Here is a 22390-nt window from a genome sequence, read left to right on the forward strand (position 1 = left end):
CCTTATATAAAACATAGAAAAAAAATATAATAACATTGGAGTTGCTTGGAGCACGATGCGGTGGTAAGAGCAAACAACGAGGTTTCAAATCTCGCACCAAGTATTTTCAAATGCATTTAAACCACTAGTTGTTAGCACAGTGCTCATGTGCCTAGGCATTAACCAGACTAAATAAACTTGATCTCCAAACCATCCTCAAAAGTGCCTAGGCATTAGGCAGACGAGGTTCACATAGTTTCCAAACCATTCTCAAAAGAGTCATGTCGTCCGAGGACAACAGAATAAATCAGGCCCAACAAGCCCATGTGACACCTCACCGACAACACTATGAAGTCGTGATCTTATTTTAACTTGACAATGAGATGGGTAGGATCAGAAGTTCTTGGAATATAAATTCCTTGTAGCCTTTTTAAATTTCAAATGGAAAGTAAAAAAAAAAAGATTCAAAAGTTATATGAGACAAAAAAAAAAAGGCCTTCTATATACATGATGCTTCGTTGCTGCTTGTTGGAGAAAAAAGAGCTCCATCTAAATAAGAAATACAAACTGTTACAGATGCACTACCCCAGGCCCCAGCATTACGAAACAATCATAGCCAAGAAAGAAGGGCGAGTTGAATATGGGATATGCTTTAATCTATTGGGATGGCTGGTTATCAATAGACTAAGGATAATTATACAACCAAAATTTTGGTGTAAGAGGTCAGAAGCCTTTTTTTTCATCGCCCACTGTTCCCAAACCCAAAAGGTGATCTTGCTCGGCTCCCACCTTCTCCATATTGATCATTCCATTGTCTTAGTTCATTCATACTGGTAGCATCGTATGCAATTGAGGCACCAACCTATTCACAAAACAAGTGAAGAGATGGAAATTCCAAGTAGATGAAAAATAGCATCAAATGTAGCAACCTGTGGTATTTTTAGTACCTTAGATTTTGCTTTGATAAAATCATCCAACTGCAACAGTCTTAAAGAAGGCATAACAACACTTTGACCTCTCTGATCACAGTAAAGTTAGGTGTGAAGGAACAAGGACAGAAATTCTTGAACACTAAAGAAGAAAGAATATAACTACAAAATTTGGATGGATAACAGAATAATCAAAGGGAAAAAAAATACTGCAAATAGTTCAAAAGGGGCAGTACATGCCCTTGAAAAAGAAAATGACTCATTTGACATGAAATCAGACTGAAGCAAGAACTAAAAGATACTTGAGGGGGCAGAAAAGAAAGAGATTCATACCTCCTTTTCTGCTTCCAAAAGTTCTTCAACTGGCCTATAAGCAGCTGCTATGCACAGATTCTGCGTTTTAAGATGTCAGAAATGAAGTGGTTTGGCAATGATGAAATAATTTCAAAGATTGCAAGTATACCTTCAAATCGCTTCCTGAATACCCATCAGTAGCAATGGCAAGTTTATCAAATCTGAAGTCAGGTTCCAGATTCTCTCGAGCAAGAAGTACCTTAAGTATTTTTGTCCTATTATCTGCATCAGGAAGACCAATATAAATCCTGCAAGCAAATCCTCCATTAATGAATTACTGACATGAAAAAGAAAAAAACTTAAAACAAACAAGATAATGAGATATGTTGAGGCTTCTCTCTCATTACCTTCTTGGCAAGCGGCGTATTACTGCATCATCCAAATCAAATGGACGATTTGTAGCAGCAAGGACTAGGATCCTCTGGCTGTCCTTGGTCTTTAGTCCATCCCAAGCTGCCATAAATTCATTTCTGATTCTTCTTGTTGCTTCATGTTCAAAAGTGCCACCTCGAGCTCCAAGTAGACTATCAACCTATTATAGAAAAGTCAAGAGTTTCCAAGTAGAACAAGCATGCCAGGCAAGGGAACTGATACCATTGAGTTCAAACTTAGGAAAAGATAGAAGATACAACATACAGAAAATAAGTACCTACCAACAGTGCCTACCTCATCAATGAATATGATCACAGGTGCGAGCCGGCTGGCAAAAGAGAAAAGAGCCTTAGTAAGCTTCTCAGCATCACCAAACCACTGCATTTAAAGGAAAACAAAAAGAAACTATCAGAATAAAGAAATCAACTGCAATCACAATAACTAAGAACAAAAACAGAAGGATAGTGCTGAAGTTTTGCTTGTCCAGTCAAGCAAACAACAAAGTTGTAACCTGGGCTTAATCTGAACACAATATGTAGCTGCTCTTTTAACAGGAAGAAAAGAATCATATAAAACAACATAGTAGTGGAAAGCAATCGTTTAAGATATAATACAAGGCAATCTGAGAAGCTAAGAGATCGGCTATAATAGTTTGCTGTGAAAGATAGATGTTGAAGGCTACTCTCATATCCATATGCAATACTTCATCTTCCATCCTCAGTCTTCTTTAGATGCAAGATTCAGATACAGAATATTTATTCTCTTCTCTCTCATAGATATCAGGACTAATTTTCTTTTGTCATTTACTCCACTGTCAATATCTGTCAAACTTATACCCATTCTCTTTCTCAATAGCTTCACCCTTTATCAATTTTAGGGCACTAGAATCATAGTTTTTGACTGTATCACCTAAATTCTCTCTCCATTTTTACCAATTTATTATATTTGAAGTGACTAATTCTTTATATGGTCTAACTGAATTCGCAATTGTTTCAGTTGAAGCAGATGACAATATTAAGGGGAGTTGGAGGTCAGTACAGGGACATATCTATTGAGGTGGCATACTTCTCTTTCCATGTAATTGATCATGTTTCAGATTTTTTTTTTTGGTAATCCATATATCTAGTTCATCGAACCAACTAATCCTGGAGGTGACCGGCTCGGCTCCACGGAAGTTTCCCACCAGGGTAAATTAGGAAATGTTCGCGGAGGCCTATTCAAGCGGCCAACATTCTTAGAGTTGTCATCCCACGGGGAAAATCCCTGAGTGCGCCATAGCTGGGATTCAACCCTTAGACGCCTTATATTGTACTTCTTCAATCTCAATGACAAGATTCTCATCGTCGACTCTTGTCATTTTTAGACATGAAACACATAGTCGACCCACTACAGTTCCTGCCAAAATAAGAAGATGATGAAGTAAAATTCCAGGACGACACGGTAATACTTCAACTCATCAGAAGTGAAATTCTTTTTTTTTTATGGAGAAGAATGGCGCAATAAAATAGATTCTCTTAAAAGAAATTGGCCCAAAATAATGACATAAAACTTTAGCTATTTCTAAATGTAATTTATCTCTACTAATAAAACAATTTATATCTCTACTTTCATCAGACTTAGTTATTGTTACAAGCAATGCTACAAGACTAAATTATTGTGCTTCTAAAAGAGGTCTCCCTTCATTGTTTTCATCATTGAAACAACAGTATTTCATTTAAAGATTTTCAAGTCTCCTGTGAGATCAAACCCTGTGAGATTGTTGAGTTTGGCACACAGCTTTGTCCTTGCACTACGTCAAGTCCCAAGAGATCACCAGTTGAGGCATAAGAAACCTTTCTCAAGCACCGTCAATTCCCAAAATCCAATGTAAAAGTCATTTGGTGTCCCAATGAAAACATGATTTCATAGATCATATAAACCCCTAACTTTTGGAACAGAATTTAACTTCTCGACTATTTTACATATATAAAAATTAAATAGACGTCATTTCATAACACAATTTGTTGCTCTCATCCATACTTGACAATAACTTGAAACTACATCAGTTTCTTCCCCTCAAAATCTAGAATGGTTAATATTTTGAAATGCATATTGAAAAGCATGGAAAGCTAGGGTCGACAAAAATTTTGACAATGCCAATCCAAAGGTGAGAAAAAAAATATATAAAATAAATTAAATAAACAAATTTTAGGGAAAAAATGGTAGGTATGACAAGACAACATAATGCTTAGCTAAAAAAAGAGGAAAATGATCCATAACAGTAACAAAAAAATGATAAATAAAGATTCGTCGAGAAGCATAATAACTCAAATGACCTAGGTATCAATGTCTCAAGTTAATTACTCAATGCTGAAACAAAATGAAGGCAAAAAACCAAGAAAATTAGAGTTAGAAGACACAATAAAAGCAAATCAGCAGTTAATTAGATGTCATTCTGCTATCTCTCCATGAATAACATGGAGCACAAGCTTTGAATCAATATTGGCATGCAAATTTTGGAAGAATCAAGTCAAATAAATTTAAATCTCCATAAAAAAATTTTAAAAAATAGAAAACTACAACTGCATTTTCCCTAAAAAAAATACTTCTGAACCTCATGCCTAAACGACTTCTGGAAATCTGAGCAAAAATTGCAAACCAATAATGTACTGACTCAGATAAATTATATCCAAAAAATAAAAACCATAGAAAAACTAAAAGATCACATTCCAAACTCGACGTGCAATTTTTCTTTTCCTTTTCAAGTTAACAAGAAATATTGTGCGTGATTGTGATGAACTTTAGTAGATATTTGATGGCAGAATTAAGTTAATGATTACTGATTAGCATGTCACATGAAATATGGATTACCTGGTCCATAGCTTATAAACCAAACAATACTGGAATGAATGAAGCTTAATGAAAAGAAAAAGAAATTACCTTTGATGTAAGTGATGAACTCGTTATGTTGATAAAATTTGCCCCAGCCTCTGTTGCAAGTGCTTTTGCAAGAAGAGTTTTACCCGTTCCAGGAGGGCCAAAGAGAAGGACTCCCTTGCAAGGCTGAAAGTTTACCATTATAACTTGGCTGTAAGTAAGACACTCGAATATGACCATTTAACAGAAACAAAAATGACTTGATTGCAAGGCAAAAAAGAGACATAACATGCTTGCTTTATGCACATTAGGAGGAAATAGCTAAATAGAGTACAGAAAACAAAGAAACGTAATTTTTTCAGTGAAAGGACATTACTCGTAAGAGATTGCCATGAGAAAAAAGTTCAGGTCTCCGCATAGGCAGTGAGACAAGTTCATTCAATGTCCTCTTCACATCTTCAAGAGCACCGACATCATCAAACCTCACACCTATTTCATCTGGGGGAATTAATGCTGAGACAAAATTTTTCTCAAATTCATCTTTTGTAATTGTCTGCAACAAATATATTTGTAGTGAAAACAAAGTCATGCACAATATGAACAAATAAATACAATAAAAAACTGTTTGGTCTGGTTAAAGTACAGAGAATAAAATGAACGGATAGTAGCATGTATACCACTAGACTCTCAGAGTTTTTTTTTAAAATTGACTCCTCGTCCTTTAATCTTGCAATTGCAATGTCCAAACTACATCTCAAGGAGAAACAAGTCAGATTAAAAAAAAAATCTGAAGAAAAGTTAAGAATCATAAACATAAGAATTAGGGGTTACCTTCCGGAAGGTATCATCAACCTATCACCTTTTACAATGGGTAGAAGAGATGAGGATAGATAGTGACTCTTAGCCCAACCAATGACTTTCTCAGCTTCTAAGAATATTCAAAAATAAAAACTGAGTGTCGGAGAAACAAATCAGAAAAATACCTATTAAGAAGCAAATTAGGTCAATCAATATGAAGCTAATACTTTGTTAATATCTTGACTCAATTCAAGTACAACATACATGATATTAAGGGTGCGTTTGGTTCGGGGTTATTCTTGATAACCTAGGTTATCCATCCAAGGTTATCAACAAAAACCTTGTTTGGTTTAGGTATTCGATGATTCCCAAGTAATGTTCCATGCACGACACGTCAGCAAAAGGGTCATGCAGCCCGAAATCGGAAAACCTCAGAAAACTAAGGTTTTTCTTGATTCCGGGGTTAACGAATTTTTTTTACCAAAAATACCCTCCGATAAGAAAAAATATGAAAAAAAGAGAAAAAAATATAAAAAAAATGTAAAAAAATAAAAAAATTTTTTTAAATTTTTTTTTTTAAAAATTAAAAATTTTAAAAAAAATAAAAATTTAAAAAATGTTAAAAAATTTTAAAATTTTTAAAAAAATTTTAAAAAAAATTATAAAAATTTTTAAAAAATTTAAAATAATTTTAAAAATTAAAAAAAAAAATTTAAAATTTTAAAAATTAAAATTAAAATTAAAAAAATGTAAAAATATAAAAACATTAAAAAATAAAAAAACACATAAAAAAGTAAAAAAATATACAAGAAAAAGAAAAGTAAAAAAACATTAAAAAATAAATAAATAAATAATAATAATAATAATAATAATAATAATATTATGTATAGTTAGTTTTGTAACTGAGGGTAATACGGTAAAATATTAAAGTAGGGTATTCATTAAAACCTTCAAACAAACAAGTTTTTGTTGCATTACCTAAGTTGAACCAAACAACATTTGGTTATGTTTTATTCCCTATAACCTTGATATGTGATTACCTGATAATCACATAACTAAGGTTATACATGATGACTTGAACCAAACGCACCCTAAAAAGTATCAATGATGGAATATAATGCATAAAAGTATTACATGTTTTTAGTGAGAAAAAAGGTCAAAACTCAAAAGCATACCCCCCCCAACTATTTTATATAGTGTTCATTTTACTGTTTTTATTACTTCTTTCTTTTGAGAGAGAGATTCATATCATCATGGCCTAATAAAATGCAGGATCCCATTGAATCGTATTGGTATAGCCAATGACTGATACTGATCTCAGAAATATATATTATTTATGAGCAGCAAGGTACTTGTCTGCAAATAATCAGGGGCAATTAGACATAGAAGAAAAATAAAACACAACTATATATGGATGCAATTATAGTGGATCTACTTTGTCAAACAAGGGCAGAGCTAGGATATTAGTTCAGTGCAGGCGCTCGTGCAATCCGACGAGTCAGCGATGTGGCAGTGCAAGGCAGAGGCCGCCTTGCAAAGCGGAGATGGTTGCGTCGGCGATCGAATGGGCGTTGGTGGAGCTGATGAAGAACCCCGATGAGATGAGGCACATATTAGAAGAATTGGCCGCCGTCATCAGCTTAGACCGGCTGATCCAAAAGAGCAACCTCGAGAAGCTCCCCTACCTCAAGTGTGCAGAGAAGGAGGCGCTCCGCCTGGACCTACATATCCCACTACTACTCCATGAGACGGCAGAGGAGAGCTAGGTGATAGGGAACTTGTTTCTGGCGCGATCTCGAGTGATGGCCAACGTGTAGGCGATCAGACGGTAGGTGCCGGTGTGGAGGAGGCAGGGGCATTCCGTCCCGCGTGGTTCATCCCAGGCGGCGAGTTCAGGGGGAACTTCTTCAAGTTCCTACCCTTCAAGTCGAGGCAACGGTCTTGCCCGAGAATGCAGTTGGGGCTTTACGGGGTGGAGCTGGCGGTGGCGCAGATGTAGAGCAGTAAATGAATCAAACGTTCATGAACAAGCTTAAATAACTCGTTAAACTAAACAAACAAGCTTGAACGCATATGTGTTCGGCTCGTTAAAGTTCGTGAACAACATTCGTGAACTATGTTCGTTAATAAAACTCTTATCAATACGCTAAATAAACCAAAAAAAAAACTTTTAAAATGAACAATCAAGTTTGAATTATCAAGCTCAATAACCAATCAAACAAGCAAAAGTTTCAAACAATCAAACAAGTTTGAATTGAAAGTTCAATAACATCTAAATGAACCAAGCTCAAGCCAAACTTGAATTAAAAGCTTGATAACATCTAAATGAACCAAGTTCAAGCCAAGCTCATCAAAAATAAACCAAGTCAAACTTAAACAATCATTTCAAAAGCTTGGTTTATTTTAGGCTCGGCTTAGCTCGATTACCTTATCAAATAAGCTTGAACACCCCATAACTTGGCTCGGCTCGGCTTGTTTACCGCTCTACACAGATGGTCCACCGCTTCGAGTGGGCGTTGCCCGACGACATGGAACCTAGGGAACTAGACATGTGAGATGTCTCTAGGCGGACCTTGCCCAAGGCAGTGTGGCTGGTGGCCATCCCCACTCCGTGCCTCGCCTACTCTCTTTATTGATAATGAGGATCATATATAGTTGTTTATTTCTTAATAGAAAATATATATATAATTATTATAAATAATTACGTGTAAAAATATATGTAATTTTTTTTGTGGCCCAATGTGGGCAACTACCCACACTAGATCCACATTGGCTCCGTCCTCATATGTAAAATCAATGAGAAATAACTTTCAAGTAATAACAGGTAGCCCAATGCCACATCTCTCACTAATTCAAAGTCTGAAGTGTTCATTTCTGCAGCAATGCTCCTTGGTCAGAGCATTGGGTGGGTTTCCACTCTATCTTTATCACTTGGTATTTTATATATTGTGTTTTCCTTAGAATCTAATTTCAGCGGGTAAACTCACTATACCATTGATCTGTTCAATAATATTTACAGAGAATTATGTTTCCATTCAGGATTTGAAGACCAGAAAGGTGATCATAAGGCATAATCAAGGTTCTACTAGACGTTTGTGCCCTCACCTTCATCTTCACTTGTGACTGAATCGTCTCCACTTCACATACATAGTTGTCTAGGTCATCCTAGGCTACCAAATTTATACAAGCTGGTTCCTAGTTTATCAAATATTCAATGTCTTGAGTGTAGTTAATTAGAAAACATATTTGGGCTTCATTTCCAAACAATGTCATAAACATGTATCTGCATGCTTTTCTTCGGTGCAGATCTAATATTTGGGATCCAAAGTGGTGTCTACTCAAAACTTGATTTTTACTATTTTATAACCTTTATTAATGGCTATTCCAGAATGACATGAGTTTTCTTAATGAACTTCCTCAACATAGAGGTTATCATTGAGAAAAAGATAATTCCTATCATATAACAGAAATATGTGATTCATATGTTTGATTATGCAAAGATGGCAGCACTAAGTTAGTCGATAGTCTCTTGCATCCTAATGTCACATCGATGCCAGTATGGATGAGTTATTACCTGACTCAAAAAGGTACCAAAGACTAGTTGCAAAAGTAAACTACATAAGAGTCACCCAAATTTATCATCATGGTTATCAAAATTGATATTGGTATCAATGTTGGGCATCCCAGAAATGAAGGTATTAATCAGATTGGATAAAGAAGATTAAGCAATACCAGAATTGGTGAAAATATTAAATAAAGTGATAATATATACAAAAAAAAAAGAAAAAAAAGAAAATAAGCTTGTTGCATGAAATAACAAAAGGAGTACATAAAAAAATAAGAATGATATATTTTATGCTGGAAGGTTTAAAGCATAGTTTAAAGTGTCGTGCCGAGACGGTTGAAACAGACAAAACATCTCGTTCCACCCGACGATCGACACCGGCACGACCGCGACACCAAACCCGTGTACGTGACCCCGTGGCAGCAACGGAGGGGTCGCTTGATCCCGCAACAACAGAGGAGGGGCCGCTTGATCCCGCAACAGCAGCGAAGGGGTCGCTCGACCCCGAGGTCACGCAACCCGCGGCAGCGCCAAAGTCGCGCGAGCACGTGAGTGGTGTCAGATTTCAGATTTTTTTTAATTAAACTTATGTTAATTGTTTTAATCAACTAGGAGCTATGATGGAGATAATCTAAAGAGACTTTATTAAACCCTAATAAAATTATCTAATTAATTTTATATTTCATTTATTTTAATTTAAAAATTATAATAAAATTTTTATTTATTTATTTATCTATTTTCATATCTTTTCCTTTTCTTAAAGATTATTTTGTATATTGTTTATTTTTTAAATATTTATGTTAAATATTTTATTTTTTAATTAATATATTTTATATTTAAAAAATACTGAAACTATATCGACATAGGACGATACAGTACCAATCGTATCGTTTCTGTCCAGGACCAAAATCTCGACACTGGTCGAAATTTTAAACTTTGGTTTATATGTTCAATATTAGATGGAATGATATAGTCAATATCCCACCATGGTGACACTTGGCTGGCTTCAATAAGCATTGAAGCAGGCTAAGACAATTTTGATGTGTTTTACTATTTTAATTCCTTAATCTCCTTTCAATTAGATTGTCCATTACTAAAAATAAAATTATAATATTTAGATAGTCAATTGGTATAAAATTTATTAGAAGCAAAACATACAAAATATAATAGGCACCATAACTGTGTTGCCAATTTATAAAAAAAAATAAAAATATATATATATATATACTTAATTATTAATTACTTGGTAAGTGATAATTTTGTATCTAAATCGATTGACACAAAAGAATATTATTAAATTGTTTAATCGGTATAAATTTATAATATGTTATATTAATTTGTTTAATGAGTTACACAGAGTAATTGCTAAACTCAAATTTTAGAAAGAAATATTGAAAGGTTTTAGGCTTAGTAAATAAATAATATATAGAATTTATGTTTAGTAGTAGTAAGCATAGCAAGACAATTGTTAAGATAGGTGATGATGAATTACTTGTAAAGCTTTAAGTATCTAGTATCATTTTTACAAAAGAGCCTCAGGCGTTCTTTGTGATCATAAATTACCTCTAAAGCTTAAAATTGAAAATGAAAATCGCAGAGATCAGGATGTAAAGGTGAATGTGTGAGCATTTGAGAATAGACAATATAAGAAATAAGAATATTAAAGAGTCAGGATTGCGTAAAAGGAAAACTCTAAGAATAATATTATGGACATGTATTTAGGTGATCAATAAATGTTAGTTAGGCAATGTGAGATTATGATAAATATATGCATTAATTGAGGAAAAGGGAAGCCAAATAAGTCTTAGTTAGTAACAATAAAACAGGATAAAATTCATTAAATATAGATGAGGATCTAATAGAGGATTGAGTCTAATGGCGTAGGAGAATCCATATTATAACCTTGATAACTAATACAAGTTTTTTTAGTATAACTTATTGCCAAAACCTAATTTCTAAACCTCAATAGCCAACCCATACTTCTCTTACATGGTGTTGCTTTCCCCCTAACATGGTACATCATCTCCACTCCAAGATCTATGATGCTAATACCTTTCCCTGTAACAACAATAGCCCTAGTCCCCTTCCTCAACAACACACCATTTTCCACACAACTCCCACCTTTTCTTCATGCTCGCAATTCCAATTGGCCCGACATATAGGTTCAACAGCACAAGCAATCTACCTTGTATCCCGTTCAAAGCCAAAATTCATGTCTCAATTGGTACCAACTGAAACCAAGTAGGTAGTACCAAGTACCACCATCATCTCAACATGTATCGCCAATCTTTCATGCCAACTAGCCATCAATTTCAATTAGTAGGTGAAACGATAAATTTTGTCCATGCCAAACAAAATGACGAAATTTTTTAAACCATAAATAAGGCCTAGTTGTAAACATACAACTAAGAAGGATGTACATAAAAATGATAAATGACATATCATATATAGATAGAGGGAGCCCATTTTACTCAGACTCTTAAGTACAAGTGTTTAACAAAGATGTGGATATACGTATACACATGGACAATGGCTGAAGTCCATTAAAAATTTCATTCTAAAAAATTTTATACATGATCAACAAAGGCCGGCCTTAGGTGTTCATAGTGTCAATGTTCAAATGTCCGTATTTGACACAATATAGAAAGAGTAGATGAAGAGTACAAGCATCAAGGGAAGGAAGACTGATTAGGGAAAATAACTCTCTTCCACACATACAAATTATAGTCCAAATTCATATCCATAAAAGGCTTTTAGTTATAACATAAATATAAACTTACTACATTAATGATTAAGTAGATAGGGATAATGAATAGCAAGAGTAATATTTGTAGAGACAAAGTACCAATAATAATAGTTTGGTTGTTCTGGCATTGTTTAAAGGCATCAAAAGACACACTAGTCTTATTAAATCATAAATAAATCGATCATAAGGATGATAGCAAAACACAACATTTCCTAGACATGTTCAGTCTTACTCTGCTTTGTTAAGAACACACCATCAGTCTTTACATGCAAAAGATACGTGCATGACAATTGATGCTCTCCTAGCACCTATAGAATAAAAAGGTTCATCAACAATCATGGCATTACAATGACAAGTGACCACTCACAAATTCAGGATATATTGAATTAATCAGAAAAACTAAAAGTAAATACAACCTTATGCAGTTCAATAAGATTGTTCCTTGATATAATAATTCTCCGGTCCTCTTCAATCTGTTTGTTAAATATTCTAAGTTGTTCGTCTTCCTGCAAGCAAAATAACTGAATCATATTTCTGCAAGACAAATGGTTGAAAGTATGTTTCTACATATAGCCATGATGTCATATACATGGTGCCAGCTTTATCACCAATGTGGCATCCCATCAGATGTCTCTAAATGGAAGGGAAATGTACACACGACCAGCATCCCTTTCAATTTTCAATCATTGCCCAAATAAGGAAATTCCCCGTCATAAAAAATGGAGAGATAAGATCAATGCAGCTACCATACAATTAATAACATGGGTTTGCTATTATTTTAATCACATAAAATTGCATTGGCTTGTATTGCATTAGCACAGATCACTCTATCTTATATCAAATTCTTACAGGCAATCAGAATAATTAACAACAAAAATAAAATTATAGGTATGAATTCTCATGTAAAACATAATTAGCTGGACTTTAACTATTTTAAATATACACTACATATCTCGTCGGCTAACTCTTTTCTTAGAAATACTAGCATGTAGTGTATTATTTTTTTGAAATAAAAGACAGCATAAGTACAACAAAAAGCTACAAACCTCAGGTGGATGGATGTATAGAGTATTAGTAAATAGTCTGTATATGTCTTTTTCATTCAATGATTTGCTGACTCCCAATCCCTCAGCTACCCGCTTCAATGTAAGGGGCTGCAAAAAGAATAGTCCATCACAATTGTTAGGAATAACCAAACAAATTGTATTTAACAAGAACATGAGACATTCTTTAATTGAGCAAATATTCAACTAAAAGAATAGCTATAGCATAGTTGCAATTGTCTCCATGTTGCCAATTGTAGGAATCATTAAATCACAGATTGCAAAATCAAAACCATCATAGGTATCACATTGCAACAAATAAATATGAACCTGAACCACCAACAGGCAAGAAGGATTAGAGATATTGGAGTCAGCTAAAAAGTAATTTAAATACAAAAGGTATTAAAAGAGAAAGGCAACATGATAAACATATTAAAAAATAGATCATAAATATTTTCCTTATTTACATTTTCCTAAATCTTCATAGTACCATTCTCATTAAATTTATTTCAACACAATTGCTAATATCATTAACTCCAAATCAATGCAAACTACTAAGACCATCAAGAGGTGATATAAAAGAAAATGAAAATCAATATTTGCACGATTGCTTAAATGCATTCTTCAAATTATATTTTATTTCTCATTACAAAAAACCCATTCAATATGGTATTTATGTATTCATATACCCATACTCTGTAATCAACGGTAGTAATTAACCGTCACATACTTCTGATTTATTCATGTTAAAACGTTGAGTATTTTTAAATTATTTCTGCATTTTTAAGATTGTATATACAATTAAATTTAATTTTGAATTTCTTACAATGTCTAGATGTATTATATAAAATAACTATTAATATAGTGATTATATGTTCTTTCAGTTACTTCTAAAATATTGATTTTCAAATACATTTGGAAATTTTAACAATAATGTCAAATATCAATACAAAGGATAATGGCCTCAGGCAACAATCACCAAAAAAAAAAAAGAAAAAAAAAAAGACAGTCCGGTGCCCGAAGCTCCCGTCATGCGGGGTGTCGGGGAAGGATCCATTGTATGCAGCCTTACCCTATTTTTTACGAGAGGTTGTTCCAGGATTCGAACCCGTGACCTTTTTAGTCATATAGCAACAACTTTACCGTTGCACCAAGACTCCCCCTTCAAAACATATCAAGCTTCAAAACCTCGAGCCATATCGGAGTTTAGAATTTTGATTGGAACGATATTGTTTCAATAGTGTGCATCGAGATAAAAACCTTGCAACAATCAAACTTGTGCAGATGAGCTTTTGTCCTTTCTGTCTTTCCTTTCCTATCCAAGTATACAAAGGAGTCAAAAACTCATACTAATTCCTTCATATTTTTTCCTTCCAAATAAACATATTATAGTACCCCTTCCTCTCCTCTTCCCCTCCTTGCACTCCTTTCCTCCCCTTCCTTGCCCTTTCCTTTCTTCCAAGTAGACAAACATAAGGGTATCATAGCATGTATGCAATTAAATAACATATTATGTATACTAATTGGTGAGGCATATTTACCATTTAACCATGAAATTGATTACTGGATACCTATCTTTTTTCTTTCAAGACAAAAATGCTGTTATATATATATATAATTCATCAATCCTGCACCTATTAACCCTACTAGCAATGGAGCTACTTCCACCCTATCTAGATAAAGGTCTTCCCTTTAACAACAAATACTTGTTTTCAGACTCTGACCACATTCCTCAGATTCCTCTTGAATATACTTTCTCCCTCCTCTCTTTTTCCATCTCATAATTTTGTCAAGCACCAAATCATATCAACGCCACACCTTATCATCTCAGCTCTGCCAGTACCATGTTGCCATGGGTGACACAGTACAAGGCCATTCCAGTGTAGTACAAACTTCAGTTGACCAATGAAACCAAAGTTTCACCAATGCCAACCTAAACTGCACGAGACTTGAAAGCCTAAGTAGCATTACATCTTTAGTGTATAAAACTACGCTAATTTGAAGAACTTGATCGTTGGAAATCAAAAACAAATATATTATTGCATTTGTCCTCAACTCTTTAACCTAACTGATGTGGGATTCTCTAAAAAAATTCTTGTGGCTCCACTTTTGGCATGTCTGCAATTCTAACAAATTATTTCTAGAGCTATTTTTGCAGTTCTGCTAATTTTAAAATATCTGAACTGTAATACATTCTGTGATGACATGGGCAACAAGAATCATCAAGCTTTACAAGTGACAAACAAACTCAGCAAGGTTGGGGTAATTAATGTACATAATTGACGAAACTGCAGATCAAAGTTAGACTTCAACAATGTCCCTACTCAAATAAGAAAGTTTTAACTTCAAACATACACAATATAAGCAAGTAAAAGTTGAACAATTACCAGCTGAGCAACATTGTCTGCAGAAGTTTCTAAGCATATCAATATTCACAATAACCAAAGACATAATCATTATAATAAATTGCAGAAGCAAATGCTCTCTTAATGTGCACAACTCGATGAATATACCAGATTTTCCTTCTCCTTAGACCCTGATTCCATTATGTTTTGACCACAGATGAAAACAACAGGACCTGGAATTACTTGAAGCATTTCTTCCACCTTCTTGATAAACTCTTTTCGGTTAGACTTAGGAACTGCCCGTGACAACCACGGGGAACAGTCTGGAAAGTAAAGAATAATTGGTTGTAGAGATGGCAAAATCTGCAAACAAATATAGTCAATCACAAGATGTTAATAGCTGGTAAAATACTTTATTAAGCATATAGTTGCCACAATGGTACCATGAGCTATAAATTAAATCCAATTAATCAAAATTAAACCACGACAGCCAAAAAAGACAAGCATGTGCTGTAAACAGACACAATGAAGACAGATTAACTAAAATGTTTTAACCAACAATAACACACCTCACAAAGTGACTCCATAGCTATGTACCAGTCTGCTGCCTGAGCATCAAGGTCGTGCACCAGATCCTGAACTGAAAAGGAACAGAAAAAAGGGGTGCTTTACTTGGTTGATATTAAGGTGCATTAACTATTAATGCATGCAACCAAAGGAGCAAACTGCATAATGCCAAATGCATTTGGAAGTGCCACAAGTTACATGGCAATGCTTTGGCAGCCCTGATATGCAACTTGTTAAACAAAAAAATTCCAAATTAATTTGTCTCAGCAATCTTATTCTCTAGCTCAGGACTCTTAATATCTGAATAGCACTTAAATAAGCTTTGGTGGATCACCTTGGTGGTATACAAGCTAAGATAAAAGAATTAACACAGGATTAAAATTCATAAACTGATCTTGGCACACCATGTAGTGTACCAAAGCGTGCTGAATGATCGTACTGTTATGTCCGGATGCTAAAACTCCACCATTAAATGATATATTAAACCTTGCTACTCCACATCATCTTTCTCAATATACCTCTTGTCTTTCTTTGTCAATTAACTTTGTTTCCTACCTTTCTACTTTGGATTCACAATCAAACCCTACAAATGTCACAAAAGATCTTTCTAATTCAAGATGGCAACATGCTAATGTTGTTCAGATGACAATGTTGCATTCTGATGACACTTGGGAGTTGGTTCTTATTCCAACTAACAAATTCACAATTGGATGAAAGTGGGTATTCTTTGAGAAAACTTCTTCTAAACAAATTGTGGATCCACTGAAGCTCAATTGGTAAAGGATATGCTCAAATTTATGGAGTTAACATATGCCGAAGATTGCTTCAATTGAAGGGGAGCCTTGGCACAACAGTAAATTTGTTGTCGTGTGACCTAGAGGTCACATGTTCGAGTCTTGGAAACAACCTCTTGTAAAATAGGGTAACTTAGTGCACCAGGCTGCGTTTATACCTAAGATTGTTTCAGTGTGATTCTTCCTCTCTTTGGCAGCCATATTCTGACGGCCACCTCACCAACTAAATATCAAGAATGATTTCCTTGCTTTGTGATCCTGACATGCAACTCATTCAAATTCCCCGTTGATCAAGCATTTACTACACATATGAGATCTCATCCTTGAGGCTACTAGGTCACCTAAGGCTGCTAGACAGAGCTGGCAAAATGGTTTTCATCGGATGACAGAGTCGCCTAGGCTTATGATTTCTTCCGAAATCCTTAGTCCCCGAGTGCCATGGGCCCGGACAGTGTGGAAGCCTTATGTTTAGCCGAGTCATGCAATTAAATTCTGGATGCTAGTACAGCAGAGGAGGCACCCTACCAAAGACCGGACCTATGGCAGAGGATTTGAGGTTGGTTGTATATGTGTCTAGAGATGTCCGATCCGTGTCTTTGGATGGTATTACGAAGGAACGGGATGGTGATAAAGGCTCGTCATTTAGCTTTGTCGTTGCTGATACATTAAATCGTAGATTTTTTGGTGAGGGTCGATTAGATGTAGAAAGGATAATCAAGAGCATGCAGATACATGTATACAGGTCTTTAGGTATCTATTTAGATTTGATACTACATCCAACATGAATAGACCCTAAAATCTCATTTTGTACATTTTGAATACATGATATATCACTTTTACTTATCCAAAAAACAAAGAATGATTTCCTTTATGGAGTATTAAAAGAAAGGTATACATATAGCAACATCCTAGTCCTGGATATATTGTTCAATGGATAGTCATATGTGAAAACTGAAAAGTCTCTTTATGGGAGGAAATGGGAGGAAGTAACTGCCTAGCATAATGTTTAGTGAGTTCAGCTTCACAGTTCATCAATCCGGAGCACAAGTCACTTGATATTTCACCATACTTCTCTTTCTAGATAACATATCCTCTTTATTGTTTTTGTGGATAATATCATTATTGCTCGGTCACCATACAAGAATCATAAAGCTAAAAGTACAGCCTCATCAGCACTTCAAAACTTTTTGTACACATTAGTTGCTGTAGAAATAGGAGATTTAGTTTCTGTATTTAGAAAAGATTAAGATTTATTTAGTTTTGGTAGTACAGAATTTAGGAAATTACAATTAACTATTTGATTGTCTTCCTAATTTGTAGATATTCACTTTCCTAGTTTAGTATATATATATATATATATATATATAATAATTACTACGAAGAGACTTTAGAATTCTCCAAACAATTTGCTAAGACATCAGAAACAGGCTATTGTAAACTTGAAGTAGTAGGAACAGGTGACCAAGTTCTTATTCAACAAAATAACACCATATTAGCCTTACTCACATCCCTACATCACAGACTCACAATAATAGATAACAAACTACTACAATTAGAAGCTCAAATTAAAAATACACCTAAGACTACATATTTATACGAAAGTATCAACACTATAACAAAAGATTTAAGTAAACTCTCCACAGGAGTCATAATCTCTCGAAAGAAACCAGAAAAATATAAATTTTTAACCTACAATGAGTCAAACACAATGTAGAACACACTATTTTTCAGGTGTCTGACAAACAATAAGAGGACAAATGGAAGCCAATACAAATTCCTGGTTAGATAATATCATAACGCAAGTGAGAAATAGTACCTCAATAAGTACACATCAATTAGAAGACTTAATAGATGTAGAAAGTAATATGGTTACTTTCTCAAACAGACAATTAACGACTTTAAATCCAAAACGATTATAAAACCAAGGATTACTAAGCTTCTCAACAGCACTTTATAGGCATCATAGGACACAACCACTATATTTACCAGATAGAAGAGAGGAACACTGGACTCTCATGACCACAGAATCAGCAAAAGCACTATCACAGAGAAGGCATAACTATATCCATCTAGGACTATTATTGGTAATAGGACTTAGAGGACTAACAAGAAAAAGGATAGGGGCTAAAGTATTCTTAGTCCTGTATGATTCTCATTTTTCAAAAACAGAACAGGCAAATATTGGCCTTATAGAAGTAGATATGAATAACAACCTTGGAATAATATATTTCTATCCGAATTTTAATATGACTATAGAAGATTTTATTAAACATATCAAAATAAACATTCAGGCAAAAGGATATGAAAATTTTCTAAGAAACAACATATAAATAGATATAATCTTTTTGGAAAAAACAATGATACAAATTAATAATAGTTACAAGATCCAAATCAATTCTATCATAAAAGCCTTAACATCCAAAGGCATATCCTTTTTGGAACCAAAGGATTTCTCTTCTGAAAGCCTAGCAAGACTAGATTGGGATCTAAATCTAGATCTCAATACACAACAAAGAACGCTAAGACCAAAAGAATCTATTATGTACAAAAATAGATATGGAAAAATAATAGTCAGATTTAATGCCTATCAATCCTCTACTTCTCAAGAGGAAAATGAAGAAGGAGAAAACTTTAATTTAATGAACATTGAAAGTCTACCCAATGAAACCTATAATCAAAAATTTCAAGGTTTTTATGATGACTTAGATGAATACATGTATACCCCAACCGGATTAACATCCTATAAAAATACAGAAGAATGGTTAGAATTTGAACACAACGAAAAAATATTGCATAGATTAGAATGAGATTGGGAGCTATATTTTGATGATATAATTGCTAGAAAACAACTCCCACAAATAAATCTTATGAATCCAGCAGAATCAACAGGGACCAATACCCTTAAATATACTTCCATTAGCCACACATTATCCTGAAAGTTCCATGGGAACAAGGGACTATGGCCAAGGGCATCCCCCTAGAACTAGGATTGCTCCATACACCAACAATAATCCATTACTTAGAACAATAGGAAAAAGAAGACCACCAGGCGATTCTTGACATTGAATCAGGCGAAGCTATGATGCGGATAGGAGAAAATTACTTAGGAGATGTAGCAAGAGCAGCATGGGAAGCATATAAACAAAAATTTCCAGAAGATATTGCTAGAATAGCAACTCAAGGAAATAATATCCTAAATTTTTGTTATACTATACACCGCCTATTAACAGCTAAAGATGCTAATACAGGCCTAGACTTAAGACAAAGAGAAGCAATGAGAGACTTAGAGCAATTACAGCTTCTAAGTTGGAACTGGATCAAACCATTTTGTAATGACTTTTTGGCCCTAACAGCAATCTCAGGAAATTATTATAACCCTGAATTAGGAGAAAGATTGTTTAGTAAATTGTCAGGGATTTAGGCAAAGAAATCCATAAAGCTTGGCAGACATGAAAGTACCCCCACAATACGATAACATAGGAATAAGAATACAACACATTATAGCAGTATTGAAAGAAAAATGTACATATATACAAATACAAAAACAACTCAAAGAAAAATGTACATATATACAACACATTGTAGCCAAATTTATACTCCACAGCAATATGGAGTCATTCCTCATAAACAAAATAAAAGAAAAGGAAAACAACCCCCTAGACCTATTATACAAACACGACATAGGGGAAAACCAAAGAAAACATATTTTGTTCAAAAAAAGTAATGAAAGAAACCTTACTTAAACAAAGACAAACATGTAAGAAAATATAAACCTAAGAAAACATATGCAAACACCATTACATGTTTCGCCTACCACGAATCAGGACATCTTTCTTCAGCATGTCTTACAAAGAAAAACCTTTACACAAGAGAAGGCCCAATTAATAAATAGTACAAACATGGATTTAGTAGAAATCCAACCAGACGTTTCAGACACATCTTCAATATACTCAATAGTTTTCATTGACGACATAGAAGAAGTCTCATCTTCCTCGGACTATACATTAATAAATTCCTTCTTACAGCCACCAAGACAAATTGATAAATATAATTTCCCGATAGATATATTATAAGAAGATTTAAATGACTTAGAAGAACAATGGGAAGATATATATCAACCATTTGATATGATGCTACAACGGGTATTATCACCTACTATGGATACATACCCTGACTGTCCACATCAGTGGACTTTAAAATCAGGAACCACTAATGTACTTTGTTTTCTTTGTGGTTATTATCCTTCTATAGACAAAAGAAGAAGGTGTACCTTGTGTAAACAACAATGTTGTACACTTTGCCTAGAGCAAAATTTCGGTATATCTATGCCAACATCTATAAGTCCAGGACCCCAAGAAACCTACTTCTTGAGACAAGAATCGCAGTATTATAAACTAGACTTAACAACCTAGAAGATGAAGTCAAATTAATTAGGCCAAAGGCCCATCCACATAAGATGCACCAAGTAGATAAAGGTAAAGAAAAAGTCACCACAGAACCTCAACAAAACTTAGACATGGTATTTATTAAAACACCCCGTGTTTGCAATACCGGTCGCACCATGGACATCCGCGTCCGCTGTTTGGCCAATATCCATGGTCATGAATTTACTCTTCATGCCTTTTTGGATAGTGGAGCTACAAACTCCACAATTGACGAAAAAACTCTTCTAGCAGTCCTACCCTCTACATTCATCAAGACTGCTACTCATCCAATGGTGACTACTTAGTTTGATAGCCAGACCCTAACTAGTACAAAGTTTTTACAAATATACACCTCCGCTTTTATAATAACTGTGGCACTTTTAGTCCACCCCTATCACTATCCAAACTCTAAATAATACCGTTACTAACTAGAAATTATAGGAGACAACCCCATTAGGTATTGGGATAGAGATAAGATATACTGTCACTTATTAATAATAAACTCAGACTTAACCATCAAAGCACAAGAATTGCAATATACAAACGGGGAAGCTAAAAAATGTAAAACCCACATTCAACAACTATTAAAAATTAGAGCTATCCAACGTTCTACCTCTAGACATAGGAGCCCTGCTTTCATAGTAAACAAAGGAGCTGAACAAAAAAGAGGGAAATCCAGAATGTTCTTTAACTACAAACGGCTTAATGATAACTGTCAAGAAGATGGTTATAAAATCCCAGACAAAGATCAACTATTAAATAAAATACAAGGCTCAAAGTGGTATTCTAAGTTTGATATGAAATCTGGATTCTGGCAAGTAAAAATGCATCGAGACTCGGTAGAATGGACAGCCTTCTCCTGTCCTGAAGGGCATTTTGAATGGCTAGTAATGTCTTTTGGTTTAAAAGTAGCACCACAAATATTCCAAAGAAAAATAGATAATATATTTACAAATTTATCCAACTGTACATGTGTATATATAGATGATATCTTAGTATTCTCTAAAACAAAAAGAAGAACATTATGCACATTTACATCTTCTTTTTAACTTATTTGAAACTCACGGATTAATTATTTCTAGAAGTAAAATGAAACTAGCAGTAAACCATATTGAATTCTTAGGAGCCGAAATTGGACAAAAGAAGATATCTCTACAACCATATATTACTACCAAAATCCAAAATTTTCCTGATAAGATGGAAGATACAAAAACTCTTAGATCCTTTTTAGGTCTTTTAAACTATGTCAAGCAATATTTAAAAAATATAGGAAAAATCAGTGGACCTTTGTACAATAAAACATCACAAAGAGGACAAAAATATTTTAATCAACAAGATTTAAAACTGGTCAGGCCAATAAAAAATATGGTAAAAAATCTGCCTGAATTAACATTATCTCTTGAAACAAATGGCTGCGAAGCAAGATGGGGAGGCACCCTTTACAGAAAATCCAACAAATATGATCCTAAAAATACAGAAGCACTATGCAGGTATGCTTCAGGCTAATACAAAGAAAAGGGTCGGCTGACTTCTTTAGACTATGAAATTTTAACTGTAATTTATTGCCTTGATGCTTTCAGACTTTTTATTTGCAGCAAACAAGAAATCACAATCAGAA

At 34.2% G+C, this 22390-nt stretch overlaps 1 protein-coding gene across 8 annotated transcripts in view; it reads right to left on the reverse strand.

Annotated features, from left to right (window-relative positions):
- Positions 1-455: 455 nt before the first annotated feature.
- The window catches only part of LOC121986044 (transitional endoplasmic reticulum ATPase TER94-like), a 58406-nt gene continuing 36471 nt past the window's right edge, over positions 456-22390 (reverse strand). For 6 of the 8 annotated variants that reach the window (XM_042539816.1, XM_042539814.1, XM_042539811.1 and 3 more), the window contains 15 exons: positions 15557-15627; positions 15156-15350; positions 12646-12753; positions 12016-12105; positions 11832-11907; positions 5322-5418; positions 5168-5237; positions 4867-5043; positions 4554-4676; positions 1929-2012; positions 1610-1794; positions 1372-1510; positions 1242-1301; positions 927-998; positions 456-841 (listed from right to left, as the gene is read on the reverse strand). In XM_042539816.1, coding sequence (XP_042395750.1) covers positions 719-841; positions 927-998; positions 1242-1301; positions 1372-1510; positions 1610-1794; positions 1929-2012; positions 4554-4676; positions 4867-5043; positions 5168-5237; positions 5322-5418; positions 11832-11907; positions 12016-12105; positions 12646-12753; positions 15156-15350; positions 15557-15627 — 1670 coding nt within the window. In that variant the 3' untranslated portion in view covers positions 456-718. Of the gene's footprint in view, positions 842-926; positions 999-1241; positions 1302-1371; positions 1511-1609; positions 1795-1928; positions 2013-2886; positions 3030-4553; positions 4677-4866; positions 5044-5167; positions 5238-5321; positions 5419-11831; positions 11908-12015; positions 12106-12645; positions 12754-15155; positions 15351-15556; positions 15628-22390 lie in introns of those variants that run through there. The other 2 variants (XR_006113329.1, XM_042539817.1) reach the window with 2 other exon arrangements.

The sequence above is a fragment of the Zingiber officinale genome, chromosome 5B (genome assembly GCF_018446385.1).
Source record: "Zingiber officinale cultivar Zhangliang chromosome 5B, Zo_v1.1, whole genome shotgun sequence".
In the NCBI taxonomy this organism is placed as follows: domain Eukaryota; kingdom Viridiplantae; phylum Streptophyta; class Magnoliopsida; order Zingiberales; family Zingiberaceae; genus Zingiber; species Zingiber officinale.